The sequence below is a fragment of the Gopherus flavomarginatus genome, chromosome 5 (genome assembly GCF_025201925.1).
Source record: "Gopherus flavomarginatus isolate rGopFla2 chromosome 5, rGopFla2.mat.asm, whole genome shotgun sequence".
Classification (NCBI taxonomy): domain Eukaryota; kingdom Metazoa; phylum Chordata; order Testudines; family Testudinidae; genus Gopherus; species Gopherus flavomarginatus.
The window spans coordinates 57,275,903-57,292,967 of record NC_066621.1 but is presented as its reverse complement, the minus strand read 5'-3'; the positions used below and the strand labels follow the sequence as shown (position 1 = coordinate 57,292,967).

The 17,065-nt window shown below is 41.4% G+C and overlaps 1 protein-coding gene across 2 annotated transcripts in view; it reads left to right on the top strand.

Annotated features, from left to right (window-relative positions):
* Positions 1 to 17,065, top strand: part of PDE3B (phosphodiesterase 3B) — a 269,596-nt gene that overhangs the window by 150,864 nt on the left and 101,667 nt on the right. For both annotated transcript variants that reach the window (XM_050954507.1, XM_050954506.1), the window contains exon 3: positions 14,123 to 14,371. In XM_050954507.1, the coding sequence (XP_050810464.1) occupies positions 14,123 to 14,371 (249 nt within the window). The remainder of the gene's footprint in view (positions 1 to 14,122; positions 14,372 to 17,065) is intronic.

The following is a 17,065-nucleotide window of genomic DNA, read 5'->3' as shown; positions in this document are numbered from 1 at the left end:
AGTTGCCCTTTTCTGAAACTTTTCTAGTGCCCCAGTATATCTTTTTTGAGATGAGGAGACCACGTCTGTACGCAGTATTCAAGATGTGGGCATACCATCGATTTATATAAGGATGGTAATATATTCTCCGTCCTATTCTCTATTTCCTTTTTAATGATTCCTAACATCCTGTTTGCTTTTTTGACTGCCTCTGCACACCGTGTGGACGTTTTCAGAGAACTACCCATGATGACTCCAAGATCTTTTTCCCGATTCTTTGTAACTAAATTAGTCCCATCATATTGTATGTATAATTGGGATTGTTTTTTCCAATGTGCATTACTTTACATTTATCCACATTAAATTTCATTTGCCCTTTTGTTGCCCAGTCACTTAGTTTTATGAGATCTTTTTGAAGTTCTTCACAGTCTGCTTTGGTCTTACCTATCTTGAGCAGTTTAGTATCGTCTGCAAATTTTACCACCTCACTCTTTACCCCTTTCTCCAGATCATTTATGAATAAGTTGAATAGGAGTGGATCCTAGGACTGACCTTTAGGGGAACACCACTAGTTACCCCTCTCCATTCTGAGAATTTACCATTTATTCCTACCCTTTGTTCCCTGTCTTTTAACCAGTTCTCAGTCCTTGAAAGGACCGTCCCTTTTATCCCATGACAACTTCATTTACATAAGAGCCTTTGGTGAGGGACCTTGTCAAAGGCTTTCTGGAAATCTAAGTATACTGTGTCCACTGGATCCCCTTCTCCACATGTTTGACCCCTTCAAAGAACTCTAATAGATTAGTAAGACACAATTTCCCTTTACAGAAACCATGATCACTTTTGCCCAACAATTTATGTTCTATGTGTCTGACAATTTTATTCTTTACTATTGTTTCAACTAATTTTCCCCATGCTGATGTTAGACTTAGCGGTCTGTAATTGCTGGGATCACCTCTAGAGCCCTTTTTAAATATTGGTGTTACATTAGCTATCTTCCAGTCATTGGGTACAGAAGCCGATTTAAAGGACAGGTTACAAACCATAGTTAATAGTTCTGCAACTTCACACTGAGTTCTTTCAGAACTCTTGGGTGAATGCCATCTGGTCCCAGTGACTTGTTACTGTTAAGTTTATCAATTAATTCCAAAATCTCCTCTAGTGACGCTTCAGTCTGTGACAGTTTTTCAGATTTGTCACCTACAAAAGCTGGCTCAGGTTTGGGAATCTCCCTAACATCCTCAGCTGTGAAGACTGAAGCAAAGAATCCATTTAGTTTCTCTTCAGTGACTTTATCGTCTTTAAGCTCTCCTTTTGTATCTTAATCATCAAGGGGCCCCACTGGTTGTTTAGCAGTCTTCCTGCTTCTGTTGTACTTAAAAAAACATTTTGTTGTTACCTTTGGAGTTTTTGGCTATTCGTTCTTGAAACTTCTCTTTGGCTTTTCTTATTACATTTTTACACTTAATTTGGTAGTATTTATGCTCCTTTCTATTTACCTCACTAGGATTTGACTTCTTTTTAAAAGATGCCTTTTTATTTCTCACTGCTTCTTTTACATGGTTGCTAAGCCACTGTGGCTTTTTTTTGTTCTTTTACTGTTTCTTAATTTGGGGTATACATTGAAGTTGGGCCTCTCCTTATGGTGTGTTTAAAAAGCTCCCATGCAGCTTGTAGGGATTTCACTTTAGTCACTGTACCTTTTAATTTCTGTTTAACTAGCCTCCTCATTTTTGCATAGTTCCCCTTTCTGAAATTAAATACCACAATGTTGCGCTGTTGAGAAGTTCTTCCTACCACAGGGATGTTGAATGCTATTGTATTATGGTCACTATTTCCAAGTGGTCCTGTTATAGTTACCTCTTGGACCAACTCCTACACTCCACTCAGGACTAAATCGAGAGTTGCCTGTCCCCTTGTGGGTTCCCATAGCAGCTGCTCCAAGAAGCAGTCATTTAAAGTGTCGAGAAATTTTGTCTCTGCATTTTATTCTGAGGTGATGTTCCCAGTCAGTATGGGGATAATTGAAATCTCCCACTATTGTTGAGTTCTTAATTTTGATAGCCTCTCTAATTTCCCTTAGCATTTAATCATCACTATCACTGTCCTGGTCGGGTGGTCAATAATAGATCCCATATGTTATATTCTTATTAGAGCATGAAATTACTATCTATTCTATGATGGTAGGTTCTATGAAACATGTGGATTCATTTAAGATTTTTACTTCATTTGATTCTACATTTTCGTTCATATAGTGCCACTCCCCCCACCCCCGCACGACCTGTTCTATCCTCCTGATATATTTTATACCCCAGAATGATTGTGTCCCATTGATTGTCCTCAGTCCACTAGGTTTCTGTGATGCCTATTATATCAATATCCTCCTTCATCATGAGGCACTCATGTTCACGCATCTTATTATTTAGACTTCTAGCATTTGTGTACAAGCACTTTAAAAACTTGTCACTATTTATTTGTCTGCCCTTTTCTGATGTGTCTGATTCTTTATGTGAATGTTTCTCGTCTGATCTGGCCCTTATATTATCCTCTTCCATCCTCAGCTCCTGACTGTACCCTGGAGAATCTCTATCAATAGACTCACCTCTAAGAGAAGTCTCTGTCCGATCCATGTGCTCCTCTGCAGCAGTTGGCTTTCCCCCATGTCCTAGTTTTAAAAACTGCTCTGCAACCTTTTTAATGTTTAGTGCCAGAAGTCGGGCTCCACCTAAACGAAAGTGGAACCAATCTCTTCTGTATAGGCTCTCCCCATCCTAATAGTTTTCCCAGTTCCTAATGAATCTAAACCCCTCCTCTCTACATCATTGGCTCATCCATTCAGTGAGATTCTTAAGCTCTGCCTGCCTACCTGGCCCTGCCCATGGAACTGGGAGCATTTCTGAGAATGCCACCATAGAGGTCCTGGATTTCGGTCTCTTCCCTAAATTTGGCCTCCAGGACATCTCTCCTACCCTTCCCTATGTCATTGGTACCTATATGTACCACAGCCACCAGCTCCTCCCCAGCACTACACATAAGTCTATCCAGATGCCTCAAGAGATCCACAACCTTCGCACCAGGCAGGCAAGTCACCATATGGTTCTCCCGGTCATCACAAACCCAACTATCTATGTTTCTAATAATCAAATCTCCCATTACTAACACTTACCTTTTCCTAATGACTGGAGTTCCCTCCCCCGGAGAGGTAACCTCAGTGCGAGAGGATATCCTAACACCATCTGGAAGAAGGGTCCTAATTATGGGGAGGTTTCCCTCTGCTCCTGTTGACTGCTCTGCTTCCCTGGGCCTTTCATCTTCCTCAATAGTGCAGGGGCTGTCTGCCCGGAGGTGGGACAATTTTACAGGGTCCCAGAAAACCTCATCAATATACCTCTCTGCCTCTCTTAGCTCCTCCAGTTCTGCCACCCTGGCCTCCAAAGCCCGTATGCGGTCTCTGAAGGCCAGGAGCTCCTTGCACCGAATGCACACATATGCCACCCACCCACAGGGCAGGTAATCATACATGCTGCACTCAGCGCAATATACTGGATAGCCCCCACGCTGGTGCTGGGCTTCTGCCTGCATTGTCTCCTGCAGCTACCTAGTTAATGAAATGGTTTTATTTAAATCAAGAAGTTGTGAATGTAGTTTAGTTTATAGGTTTTAAAGAACAGCAAGTGAACCTTGCCCCCTTCCCACTCCCTTTCCAAACTCCTTGTGAAACTCCCTGTTAGCAGCCCCTGTTCACAAAGTTTAGAATTGAATTGTTTCTTTCTTGAATTTAACATTTTTTGGTATATGCCATTCCTATCAGCTGGGTGCAAGAATTGGTTATGCTGTTCTGTTGTCTCTTCCATAATGATAATATTGCTGCTATAATTCCTTGAATATGGCCAAAGGTCTCCTGATGTTTCTGCTGGAATACCTGGTTGCAGACTTGATTCCATATGGCAGGTGGCAAAAATGGTATGTTCCTCATAGGGTTATTGAGTGTGCAGATACGCAAAGATAACTTATCCAACCTTATCTGCCAAATTCCATCCTGTTAATCAAGAATAGTATCAGGTGGAGACTATTGTCTTTCCTGACACACAGCTCAAAGTACTGTGTGATGACTATAATGTGCTGTTGTCTGTGTGTACTGACTTTCAGGTCCATGAGTTCAGACATATCCACAATGTGCCATTCTTCTATGTAATCACAAGGCTGTTAAACCAGTTCATGAGTCCCTGAATTCTGCTTACAAATCTATTTTCTAAATTTTGTTCAGAGTACCTTTCATTGTGCTAGATAGGCTTAAGGATATCTTCCAACATCTGCAGATAGCAAGTAAGCTGTATGTTTATGATGCTGTTACTGAAGCTCCCCAAGGTCTGCAATACATCTTTGTATCTGACAATCAGGCTTTCCTTAGTGATAAGGCTCAGTTATTGCTAGCCTTATGTCAGTTGAGCAGGTCAGGTTCCGCACCTCATAGGCCTCTCTCACTCTTACCAGGATTGGTGAAATCTGAGGGGTTTTTTTTTCCCAAGCGTTTGTGTGTTCCAGTTATGTTGTACTTGCACCCCATGCACTGGATGTCAGAATGCTTTAGCCAGCAGTGTCTATTGGTTGCACCTACTCCCTTGATGACCTTGAATCCCTGTCTTCCTTCAAAGGTATAAAGGGGGCAGAGTGACAAGCCAACCCTCAGTTCCTTTCCACTGCTCTTTGCTGGAACTGAGATCCAGCTATATTGTCCACTTTTTTCCCCAGTCACATCTGATTGGTTTTTTTTATAAATAGTTTATTGGTTATTTAGATTTAGTAGGTTTTAGCTTTATTTAGTTTATTTTCTGCCCTGTTCAGGGACATCTGGCATTATGTTGGGACTGAGACCCCTGGCCCTTAACTTTCATGAGTCTTGTTGGGTAGTTATGACCATTAGTGATACACATGTACACTGTCTTGACCATTTAGGGAAGGGCCATGTAAAAGACATGTAAGGATTGTAAAGCCCTTACTGAAAGGACAACTAAATCTAGGAATAATAGGAAGAAGTTATTCCTTTTAAAGAAAGGTATGAGGCTAGTCTCTGAACTAGATGGGAGACAGGACCCCTCTAGTCGGGCACAATCCACAGTGAAAAGTGCCCCATCAACTGCCGTAACATCTGGGACTCTGGTCACTCCTGCCATTGCAGCTGTGAGCAGGGACAAGCGTCGCTCCTCAGGAGTGCAGAGGAAGATTTCCTGGCAAGACTTCCCTCAAAAGAAAGAGCTGGGTTTTTGTGTGTGTGTATGTGTGTTTGCTTATGCCTTTCGCTGGGGAACAGGAACGGGGCGGAGGGATGCACAAAAATAATTTTCTGTCTGGGGCAGTAAATCATGTAGACCAGCTCTGATCATGTGCCTCAGATGCTGGCACACTTACAATCTTCTGCAGTGTTGATTTGCTTAGTGCAGACAGTCTCAGCACAGCAGCTGTCAGGCCCTGTGCATTTGAAGCCAGTTGCTGCTGCTTCAATAATCCCAGTTCTGACGCCTATGGCAGTAGTGCTACTGCTGCTGGTATTAGTATCCCCAGTGTAGGCTTTGTAATTACCAGGCCAGCCTATGCCACAGCACCACCTGGTGCTGAAGCATATGGCACACCATGATTTGACTATTTCCATGCAGCCTCACTCCCACTTATTAGAGGTTTCTGTCAATCAGGCAATGCTCTTTAAGTCACATGGGAGGTATGGTGGTAAGCCCCTTTCAGGGGGTAATTCTCAGACTGCCTTGCAAGCAGGTCCCTTAGAAGAAGATGGATATTATTCTTCATCTTCTATTAGTGGAGATGTTTCAAGCTCTTAGGCTTTGGGATACCTCTCATGACTATTTATTTGAGAGTCAGGTCTGGCGTATGGGTAAATATAGGCATGTTAGTTCAAATGCTCCCAATGGATATGCCCGTTTTGGCATACCCTAAGGACAAACTGCTTGGCCTGACTGGCATCCATGGGGCTAATATCCTACATTTAAGCATTCTTCAGCTTCTGGTTCCAGAACTAGATTTCCTTCTTCCTGGCAAGAACAGAAAAGTACTCATTTTGCTGACTGAAATCTTCTCCATCAGATTCTGTGAATATATACTTCAACAAGTTCCTGAAGCTGTCCCAGGACACAGACACCAGATGAGGGTGTGGGTCCCCCTAGATGTCCTTGGCAGATGATTGTGGAATGAGTGGCAGAAGTTGTGGAAATGCAGTCAGCCTGTCCAAGAGGGCATACATTGTTGAACTTATTACATACATCCACTACGGAAGGGTTTGTGCGATATAAATGAAGACTTAGTTATGTCAGACTCCAGTCTGTACCACCAACCTCTACAAAATTTGAAAAAAAACTATCAGGTTCCTTTAGCAGGCGTTGACTATTTTCTACATTCATCTTCCTCTGTGGTCCTTAGTTGTGACCCATGGTACAAGAGAAGTCAAAATGTCAGTGTTTTAGGACTACTCCAAAGGAAAAGGAATAAAAAAGATTGGACCTTCTGAGGAAAAAGTTATTCGTAAGTTAGCCTTCAGTTTTGCATAGTGAATTATCAGACCCTTCTTTCACATTATGATTTCCTTGTGGAGAGCAAGGTTGCTGAGTTTCTCAAAAAACTTTCTTCTGACTCCAGGGAAGAATTTAAATCTTGGAGGGTTCATTTAATACTGAAGACCTCACTATAGGCCTCAGTTGATTCTGCAGATATAACTTTGCGATTGATAGCAATCATCATGCAACATATGGCTCTAGTCATTTGGTTTGCTAAAGAAGGTTCAAATTACACTAGAAGACCTTTCTTTTGAAGGAAATCGTCTGTTCAGTTCCAAAACTGTGGAGTCGTTACATTTGTTGAAGGATTCTTGAGTCACATTATGGGCACTATGTATTTCAACTTCCCAGCGCAAGAATAAACAGTCTGAGTGTAATACTCATCATAGCAGCAGTGGTGCAAGTAGGGCAGTATGGTATGCCATACCAGTAAGATATTTATAGCTGGTACTCCGTACTGGAAAGATACCGGAGGAGCAGAAAGTGGGGCCATGGGGTGGCCCCATGCCAGCAGCTTCACTGGCATGGCTTTACCACCCTCAGCCCTTCCACGTAGCTGTGTCTGCTGTCAGGGGTCTGTACAGCAGTCCTGCCGGAGAACAGGGGTGGGGGGCAGTACACCCGTGCTGGAGGAGCCCACATTCTGCTCTTTTTGCTGCTGCAGTTCCGGAGAGCCCTGCCATTCAGAAGCGTCTGGTGCAGGAGGAGGACAGAGCCTCCTCCGCCCCACTCTCACCAGGTAATGTGAGATGGATCATGGTGGGGAGATCGGGAGAGCCTGGGGGCCCAGGCTGGGTGCAGGGCAGGTAGGAGTCACATGGAGAGGCCACATGCCCCCCCTACAACTGGTACCCCCTCTTTGTGTCCTTCTCATGCATACTGGTAAGAAATAAATTCTACTTGCACCACTGCATAGCAGTCTACCACTACTCCATTATCAGAGAACATCAGATTTCCCTAAGAACAAAGGGTGATTCTGTAAGAGGAGACCTTTGTCAGCATTTACTAAGATGAATTCTAAGGTGTTGTATGCTCCAAGTGCAGTAATTTTGACATGTATAGCGAGTGTTGCCAACCAATCCTGGAAGATCTTTTCACTTTTCCTACCCCTTTTTGGGACCATTCCAGGAGGAATGGAGAAATAATACCACAATAATATGTACTGGAAATATTTCAGCGAGGTCACTCTATGCAATTCCAAGAAATTCCTACCCCTAATCCATCTCTTTAGGGACCCTTCTCAGAAAAGTCTCCTTCAGCAGGAGGTTCAACCTTTGCTGGCTCTCAGTGCTATAGAGGAGGTTCCCCTTCAGTATTGGAGGAAAGGTTCTATTCCAATATTTTCTAGTTCCTAAGAAATCAGAAGCCTCGTGTTCAGTTTTAGACCTGAGAAATTATTTTGTTTGCCTGTTCAAATTTCAAATGGTAATCCTGTTCTCCATACTTCTTCCCTAGATCCTGTAAATTGGTTTGCAGCTTTCAATCTACAAGACACATATGCCAGCCAGCCAGCAAACAGGAAATATTTTCATTTTGCAGTGGGATAAAATGCATGTCATCAATAGAATCCTTACTTTTGGGTTGTCCGATGACATTGAGAACCTTCATGAAATTTCTGGCAGGGGTAGCAGCACATGTTGGGAAGAAGAATGTGTTGGTTTACTTGTATCTAGACCAGTGTTTTTCAGCCTTATCTGAAATCGAAGATTTGTATGACACCCTTACTTTTTTTTTACTCTTATAGTAAATGTGTCCATTAAAATAGCAATAAGCCTATAGAATTGGTTTGTGTGTTTATTTGGAGAGATTGACGGATAACACTTGCCCTTGAAGGGTCAGGGTGTGTAGGTAGCAGAGGAGTGACATTTGCATTGCTTTGGCTATAATAAAATTTAACACCATGTGACCTACCACTTGCCTTTTGGGACCTGCAGGGGACATGATCCACAAGTTGAAAAGCAGTGATCAAGATTATTTGTTGGTGAATGGGTCTTTTCCCAAACGGGTAATAAACAGTGTTCAGTACATCATTCATCCATTCTGCAGACTAGGGCTATGTCTTTGCTACCCGCCGTATCAGCGGGTAGCAATCGATTGCTTGGGGATTGATATATCGCTTCTCATCTAGACGCGATATATCGATCTCCGAATGCGCTTATATCGATTCCAGAACTCCACCAACCCGAACAGAGTTGCGGAGTTGTCACGGGGAGCCACAGACATCGATCCTGCGCCGTGAGGATAGTGAGTAATTCGATCTTAGATACTTCGACTTCAGCAACGTTATTCACGTAGCTGAAGTTGCGTATCTGAGATCAATTTTCCCCTGTAGTGGACCAGCCCTGGGACTGAATAAACAAGGAGACATCTCAGTTAATCCCAGCTCAAAAGGTAGAATTTATTGGGGCTGTAACGAACTGCACAGTGGCTTAAGAATAACTGCCATAGACTAGATTCAACAACATGCTAGACTTGATTAATCAGTTTCAGAATAGAAGTCTTGTCTTTGGATTTTAGGTCACATGGCTTCATGTTCTGTGGTCTTCGAAAATGACTGTGGATGGTCTGCCATCCTGCTGTGTGATTTTTTTTTTTTCATAGAGATAAGCTTACACTCTGACCACACTAAATTTCTCCCCAAAGTGAACTCTGATTTCCACTTAAATCAGACTATACATTTGTCTGTCTTTTCACAAAGCCACATTCATCCAAGGATGAGGCTGTTAAATACTCTAAATCAGTGATTCTAACTAAATCTTTTTGAGCTCAGGACTCATTTGTAAACCTTGATGGCCTGTCAGAATCCAGTAAATAGCTTTAATGCAAAACAATTCTGGCTTACTAAATATTTCCTACCCACAATATATACTATACATATTAACATAATAAGTACACCGTGCATACAATAGAGGTGGCTGCTGTCCCACAGGGCTGGCTGGGCTTGGCTCCCCACTCCAGCCATTGTGACCTCTGAGGTTGCAGTGCTGCTCAGGTTTGGTCCAGGCCCACTGTTGGGAGCCAGCCATGCCTTGCAACCTGATGCCTGGGGTCACAGCACTCTCACTCACATTAGCCCATGAAGCTCCTTGTCATCATGACAGAACAGCAGTTGGACCAAACCTGAGTGAAGCTGTAACCCTGAGCACTAGGTCACAATGCCAGGAGTCAGGGCTGAGCCCAGCTAGCTCTGTGGGACGAGGGCTGCCTCTGCAGGCTGTGTGTGTGTTTGCGGAATACGATCTGCAACACCCACTCCAAAGGGCCGCCCATGTCCCTGAGGGGCAGGATCCCCTCCCCCCCGACTCTTTGATAGATTCTGGGACCCCAATTTTGGGTTGTGACCTCAGGTTGCGAAACTGCTGTAGATGTTCCCTGAGCTCTGTTTTTTAACTTAACTAGAACAAAGCCATTCAGGAATTTTCCTAGGCTATTTGTTTCTATTGCTGAGAAATCCAAAGACAGTTTTTACCCAGAGACTCTCTAACTTGGTGGTGTCAAATTGTATAAAACCATGTTATGAGGTGACCAGTTTAGAACTCCCAAATAACCTTTCTTCTGACTTGATGTTCAAAGTCAGCTAATTCTTGTAGTTTTATATTTTTTTGTATATATATCATGGGTGGCCAAACTTAATGACCCTCTAAGCCGGATACAATAATCTTCGGAAGTTCAAGAGCCGGGTGTGTTTGCTAGGGCTTGGGCTTCTGCCCTGCAAGTGCCTCCTGTGGGGCAGAAGCTCCTAGTCCTGCCTCCCTGCTAGGCAGAAGCCTCTAGCCCCTCTCTCCCCCTAGCTCACAACAGGGCACCCCTCCCGCCCAGTCTGATAGATGAAGAATGGTGGTGGTGCGGGGGGGTTTCCACGAGCGCACTTTAATTGTAAAAGAGCTGCTTGTGTCTCTCAAGCCATGGTTTGGCCACCCCGATATGTAGGAAGAATGACCATAGTCTCATAGGCAAACATTGGCCTCTAGTCCTGTTTCTACTTTGAACTTTACAGAAAGTCCCCCTATCCTTAGTTCCAGCACCCAGAGATTATCCTGGGATTTGTTCTGCTTGAGCAGGCCTAAATCACCATTTCTAGGAATAAACTGGTCATATCCTACTCATGTACAGGCAGTTTTCTTTTCCCTTTTTACTAGTTAATTGGTGTCTCCCCTTTTATATTTTAGCCAAATGTTTTTTAACTACTGTTCATTTGATAAGATTTCCATACGCTGTGCAGTCACACAGGTCCACATTGCCAGCATATTTTACTCAAGTCTGTTTGTGTCGCTCTTAGGCTTCGTTTAGATAATTTCTAACTTTCTCATGTTCATTTCTTGTGGAACACACATTCAGCTACTTTAGCTCCTACCAGTATTCATTCAACTGCCATAGCTGCTGTCCTATCCAAGAGATTCCGCTCTTTGGATTAGAGCCATTGGCAATATACTAGCCCCAAGGTCTGCAATACTCCATTCCCCTCTCCTTCTCCTCAATCTCAATTTATTCCTCCTCCTCTTTCTGCAACACCTGTGTTTCTGCCAGAGTATTATCAAAGCCCTCCTAGAAAGAGGGCCCATTAAACTGCCCGATTTGTTGCCAGCAGCTCTGAGGACAGGGAAATTTCTCAAGGGACATCACTTTAAATTCTGTCCCTGATCACTTTCCCTCAAGAGAAAAGCACCTAGCAGATATAGGCTCTCCACTGTTTCATTTAGGACCAATGAAATCCTCTCTGTCCTGTGTTAGGAAGATGAGACCCACGAGTGATAATCTTGTCAAATACGTCTTAGAAAACAGAATTACAGGTAAGTATATCCTTTTTGGCACAGTATATCTAATTCACTGGACTATATTTAGGAACTACCTCTTATTCCAAGTTCATGTGTTGCTAGGCAAAGTTTTTCCACCACATGGTTATCTGTTTTCCTCTGCTCAATTCTTCTGCTCTCAAGGCCTTAATTTAAAACCATCATGCCTTCACCTCAGGAGTGACTAATACTAGGTACATACCAATACAACTTCTTAGGGCTTGTCTATAGGAACACTTAGTCTGCTGCAAGCTGGGGCATAAATTTACTCCCCACCCTCGCTAGTGTGCCACTCACTAAGTGGACTGCTAATTTTTGTTCCTAACTATTAGTTATTTTATAGGTTTTACTGAATAAGCTATACAAAAGTGCACAAAGTGATTTATGCGTGAAGTATATTTTTTAGAAAATCTCACCTTAACTAAATACTAGGGCAGACTAACTTTCCCTCACAAGTCCAAAGTCAAAACACACAAATATTTACAATGATAATTATGAGTTTTTTTTAATTTGATTTTGATTTTTTTAAGCAGAGGGAATTGAAAAGGCTATTCTTTTTTGGAAGAGGAAAAATAAGAAAAGATATTAAATGTCACCTCAGAATTTCTTGTCCTCTGAATTTTTGCAAATACTTTCTCACTACTGATTTTTCTTTTCTTTGTTCTTCTGTTCTGTTACTCAGTTCAGGTATTTCCAGGAATCATCAACTCCAGTTCTAAATTTCTTGTTGCTTGTAGCGTCATTTGCTTTCTTTGACTTCTGATTCCATACCCTAAATTATTTTTAAAGAGAGAGCATTCTAATATGAAGTTAAAGCTTCTTATTTCTGAATGTTAGTTCATGTCCATCCACTTACTAATTACTATTATCCTGTAATAAAATCAAATTAATTATGAAAGTATTTTGTGGCCTTCATATGAAATTTGAGTCACCTTACAAGTACATTCTTTCCAGAGTAAACAAATTCAATTCTTTACTGGTTTCCTAACAGGACAATCTGCCAATGCTGGAAATAAATCTTGCAGCCCTTTCTGTCTTCTTTTTTATGCTTCGAATATTTTTTTTAAATAGTAGATGAACAGTATCTTTTAATAATGTCACAGTTAAGTCTATGTATTCACTTGTTGGTTTTACACATGAATTACTTCATATTTTAAGACACTGAATTTCATTAGCCATTGTTCACTCACTTCTTAGTTCTACATAGACTTTCTTTAAATTCCTTACTTTGCTGATTCTTCATCTCTGAGTCTGCATACTCAGAGTTTCATTGTGGATGTTGAGTGCTTCTGAAATACAAATAGTACCAGTAATTATAGTTTATGTCCTAGGCTGATGGAGGCTGAGTGTGCAGAAAGTAGAACTTACTGGAGACTGATATGTTTTGTAATTAAGGTCCACCAGTTGAGAACATCCCAGCTGACTTTTTTTTTAAAAGAAAATTTGCTTTTGATGCCATGTATGATGGTTCATACTGTTTGTACATCTCTGGTGTAAACTTTGAAAACTGATAATAGAGAGGTTAGAAGGCACAAAAGCGTACACTGCTATTGGTTATTGTTACTTCAAAATTAATTTGAGAAGCCTGAATCATTTTTGGGCTTCTGAACCTTAAATGCAGAAACATATCTCTTTAGGGCACAGACTTTCGTTTACCTGCATGTTTCTGCTGTGCCTACCACAATCTGGCCTTGACCTAGTTAAGGCCTTTAGACAATACTACAATGCATATAATAAAAAAGTGTACTTTTTAGCATCATTTGTAGGAGACAAACAATTAAAATATCATGTATAAGTATTACTATGAATGTTTATAATGTTTGTTAACGTTTGTAGATAAGATGCAACATCAAAACCTTTTTTGTTTTATGCCTTGAAATGAAACTGAAATACAATTTTGAGAGATTGGGCAGACTAGCCATCAAATAAAAGTACTGAAAAATTAAGGAAATGTATACATTACCCGTCTATTGGCCCAAAACCTGAATTAAAGGTGGAATATAATTTTATTTTATTCTGGTCTTGCGAGGGTCTCCATTTTTTTCCCATCACACAAAAATGAATTGAATGTTATTAACTTTATCAACTTTATTATTAAAATAAACTTACAATTGTAAAAATATCATATGATCTTAAGCTCCTTTTTGGCAGCTTGCTATTCACTGGAAAATGTGCTGCTATAAAAATTAAATTGTGCCAACTGAAAAAAAAAATTAAAAGTCTAATTGAAAATTCTTAGGATATACTCTTTCTAATAATATTGGACATTATGGACATGCTTAATTAAGGGAAGAAATGATGCCCGATCTTTATTGTTAAAAAGAGAATGAAAGCAATACTGACAGCTCTTGCATAGTTCCATAGAATGCCCTGATGGTATGACTGAAGTTGGTGAGGTAGCCCCCATTCATCTTTCCTTGACCAAGGAAGGGACTAAATGTTTAAAAATCCTGAAATCTAAATTGCTTTCTAATGATGTAAAGTGATTTTTCACATATGAATATGTTGATATAATTAATTCCTGGAAGAGTTGTTTGTATTGACTCAGGTAAGTTTTGAGAACACTATGCAATATTTATAAGGGCCTGATTTTGACTGATTCACAGTTAATTTGTTTCTCTGAAAATATACTGTTATGAAAGCTATGATGTTGTATGGTTGGTTTTTTTTTTATACATTGATTCCCTCCTGTTTTAATGTGAATTATGAGAGTTATAGATATTTGGTTAATATTTTATATACCAAGTGTATAATTAAATTAGTGATTTACGTTTCCCTCTGTTTTAGAATGCTGGCAGTGGAAGTGGAGTTGATCTTTCAGTACTAAATGAGGCTCGCAACATGTTATCAGACCTCTTGATCGATCCAGCCCTTCCCCCACATGTGATTTCTTCCCTTCGAAGCATAAATAGTTTGATGGGTACTTTCTCTGGCTCATGCAGGCCAAAGGCTAACCCGTTCACACCGTTTCCTGGCTTTTACCCATGCCCTGAAATGGAGGACACAGCTGAAAAAGGAGATCGAAAGCTGCACAAGGTCAAAAGATTGTATAATTGTATTTAAAGTGTGTGACATATTGAGCAATGTATCAAAGAGAATACTTTTGCAAAGAATACTTTTGTTTGAATAGTAGCTTCTTCCATCTTGGGTTTAGGCCAAGATTTTGAAAGATAAGAGCCTAAAGGTAATCTTTTAACCCCTATTTAGACAGCTGTTTGATTATTGAAAGTGCTGAGCAGCCACAAACTACAACTGAGCTCAGTAGAAGGAGTTGCATGCTTAGCACTTTGAAACTCAGACAGGTGTCTAAATATGGAAATAGGAGACTAACTTTAAGATCCTGTTTTTTAAAAACCTTAGCCTTTTGTGTTTTTTGTAGGTATTTTGCAAAATCCCACATTTACTTGTAGAATGCAACAGTGACACCTTTCATCTTCCTAGCTGTCAAAGGTTTATGTGCTCACTGTGTTGCAGCAACTATCAATTCTAGATAGAATTATGTTGAATCACTGCCTGGTAGCATAGTAAAATGTTCAATACACCAAATCATAGGGTGAGCAGATGTCCCGATTTTATAGGGACAGTACCGATATTTGAGACTTTTTCTTATAAGCACCTATTCCACCCCCCCCCCCCCCCGGTCTCCCACCCCCTGTCCCAATTTTTCACATTTGCTATCTGGTCACCCTACCAAATCATGATCACTATGAAAGAAATGCTCTTTACTTCTGTACTCTGTGTGTATTGTATCTTCAAAAAACAAAACTAGTAATAAGCTCTTTGAGGCAGAGACTGTCTTTTTTATATGCTTGTACAGTACCTAGCACAAGGGAGCACCTGCCATTATATTATTTGCTGTAATCCAAATAAATAATATAATTTTCCTTTTCAAACTGGAACATGTATAGGAAATTATCTTTTTTGCTGATAAGATACCAAGACATACAAGTTTAGCAGTTCCCATTTCTTTTCCTGGATTAACTATTCTTTCAGCATAGTATTCTCTTTAGGTTGCTGTTGCATATATTGAGGATGTGATTTTATCCAGCAGGGCTGCAGAAACAGAGGTGCAGTTAGCAAATGTTTCTCTGCTCATTCCAAGATGTCCCTGGTCTACAAATATTTTAATAGTATTAAGGCACCAAGGAGGGAGAGAAATTTAATGTGATCCCCCCTTCCCCGCCTCTGTTCAGTTAGGTTTAATGAGGTAAAACTAAGAAAAAGAAAATGTAGATGGAATACTTGGAAAGTTTAATGAAGATGAGGTCTGTAGGCTGATCAGTGGTCTCCTAAGGGAAATGGTAGAAGTCTCATTGCCAGCATTGGGGACGGATAGCTCAGTGGTTTGAGCATTGGCCTGCTAAACCTAGGGTTGTGAGTTCAATCCTTGAGGGGGCCATGTGGGGAACTGGGGTAAAAAATCTGGGGATTGGTCCTGCGTTGAGCAGAGGGTTGGACTAGATGACCTCCTGAGGTCCCTTCCAACCCTATGATTCTATGTTATTATTAAACTAGACAGGAGGTAAAAATTTCAGGAGAGGACACTAAGTAACTTAAACCAAGTCCCATTTTGTAAACCAACTTAGGCACTTGAGGTATGTCTACACTGCAATATAAGCTTGGGCTTGAATCCAAATCCCCCTTTCCATCTACACACACATCTCTCAGACTTGGGCTCGAACCCAGGGTCCTAAGACTCTGAGGGTACGGAGGGTCTGAGCCAAGCTGGAACCCAGGCTTTGAACCCTATTACTTTGCAGTGTAGAGACAGCCCTCCACCCCCGACTCAGATTCTGAAGGTCCACCAAAAAGTATCCAGCAATCCCATGGGCCACTTCCTTTGTTCTCTCTATCCCAAGAATCTCCAGTTGACTCCAGTGAAAGTAAAAGCAATCCCCATTGCTGTAATGCACAAGTTCAGTGAGTCAGCATTAACCCTTGCATTGCCTTCTGACCACTGAGCTACAAATACGCCATCAGAGAACCTTCAGTGTTTGCAATGGAGACTGATCAGAATAAGCTTTCTGCAAAGTGCACTGCTTCGTTATGCGAGCACATCCAGATTTTGGTAAATCTCTGGTGCGAGGCAAGCAAAACAATGGATTTTAGTAAGAGTATCAGGAATGATTGTGCATACCAGCAAATAGGGAAGAAACTGTCAGCACTGCAAATATACCGGACTGGTGACAAGTTTAGGGAGCAGATGAAGCATCTCAAGAGTGAGTGCAGGAAAACCAGGAACCAGAGCTTCACCTGAGGCAACTCACTGACATAGTACACATTTTGTGAGGAGTTTGACAGGGTGCCAAGCGCAGAGCCATCAATGATGCATGATGACCTGGTCAGTCAGGGTGGCACCCCGATGGTCCCAGAATGCAGCATGGGGAGTGATGGGAGCCAGCAGCAGATGCAGAGTGATGCCTGAAATTACTCTTACTGAAACCAATCCGACAGGAGTCTCTGCAGCACATCCTGGACTTGTACTTAGAGGAGCTGTTTGATACCCTCTTGAGAAACAGGCCACTGCGGAGCCTGCAGGAGACACAGATGGGACAGAAACCGCCCTGGAGCCTGGTAAGTTTGTTGCTCCATTATAAAGTTTATTAATATGGGAATAGGAGGGATTTCCATTCTATGAACCAATGCAAAATTTATTAGAAGTCCCAGCTAGCAGCATTTACCCACTAATGGTAAAATGTATCCCAGTGGCATGACTCTCCCTACCCCCAA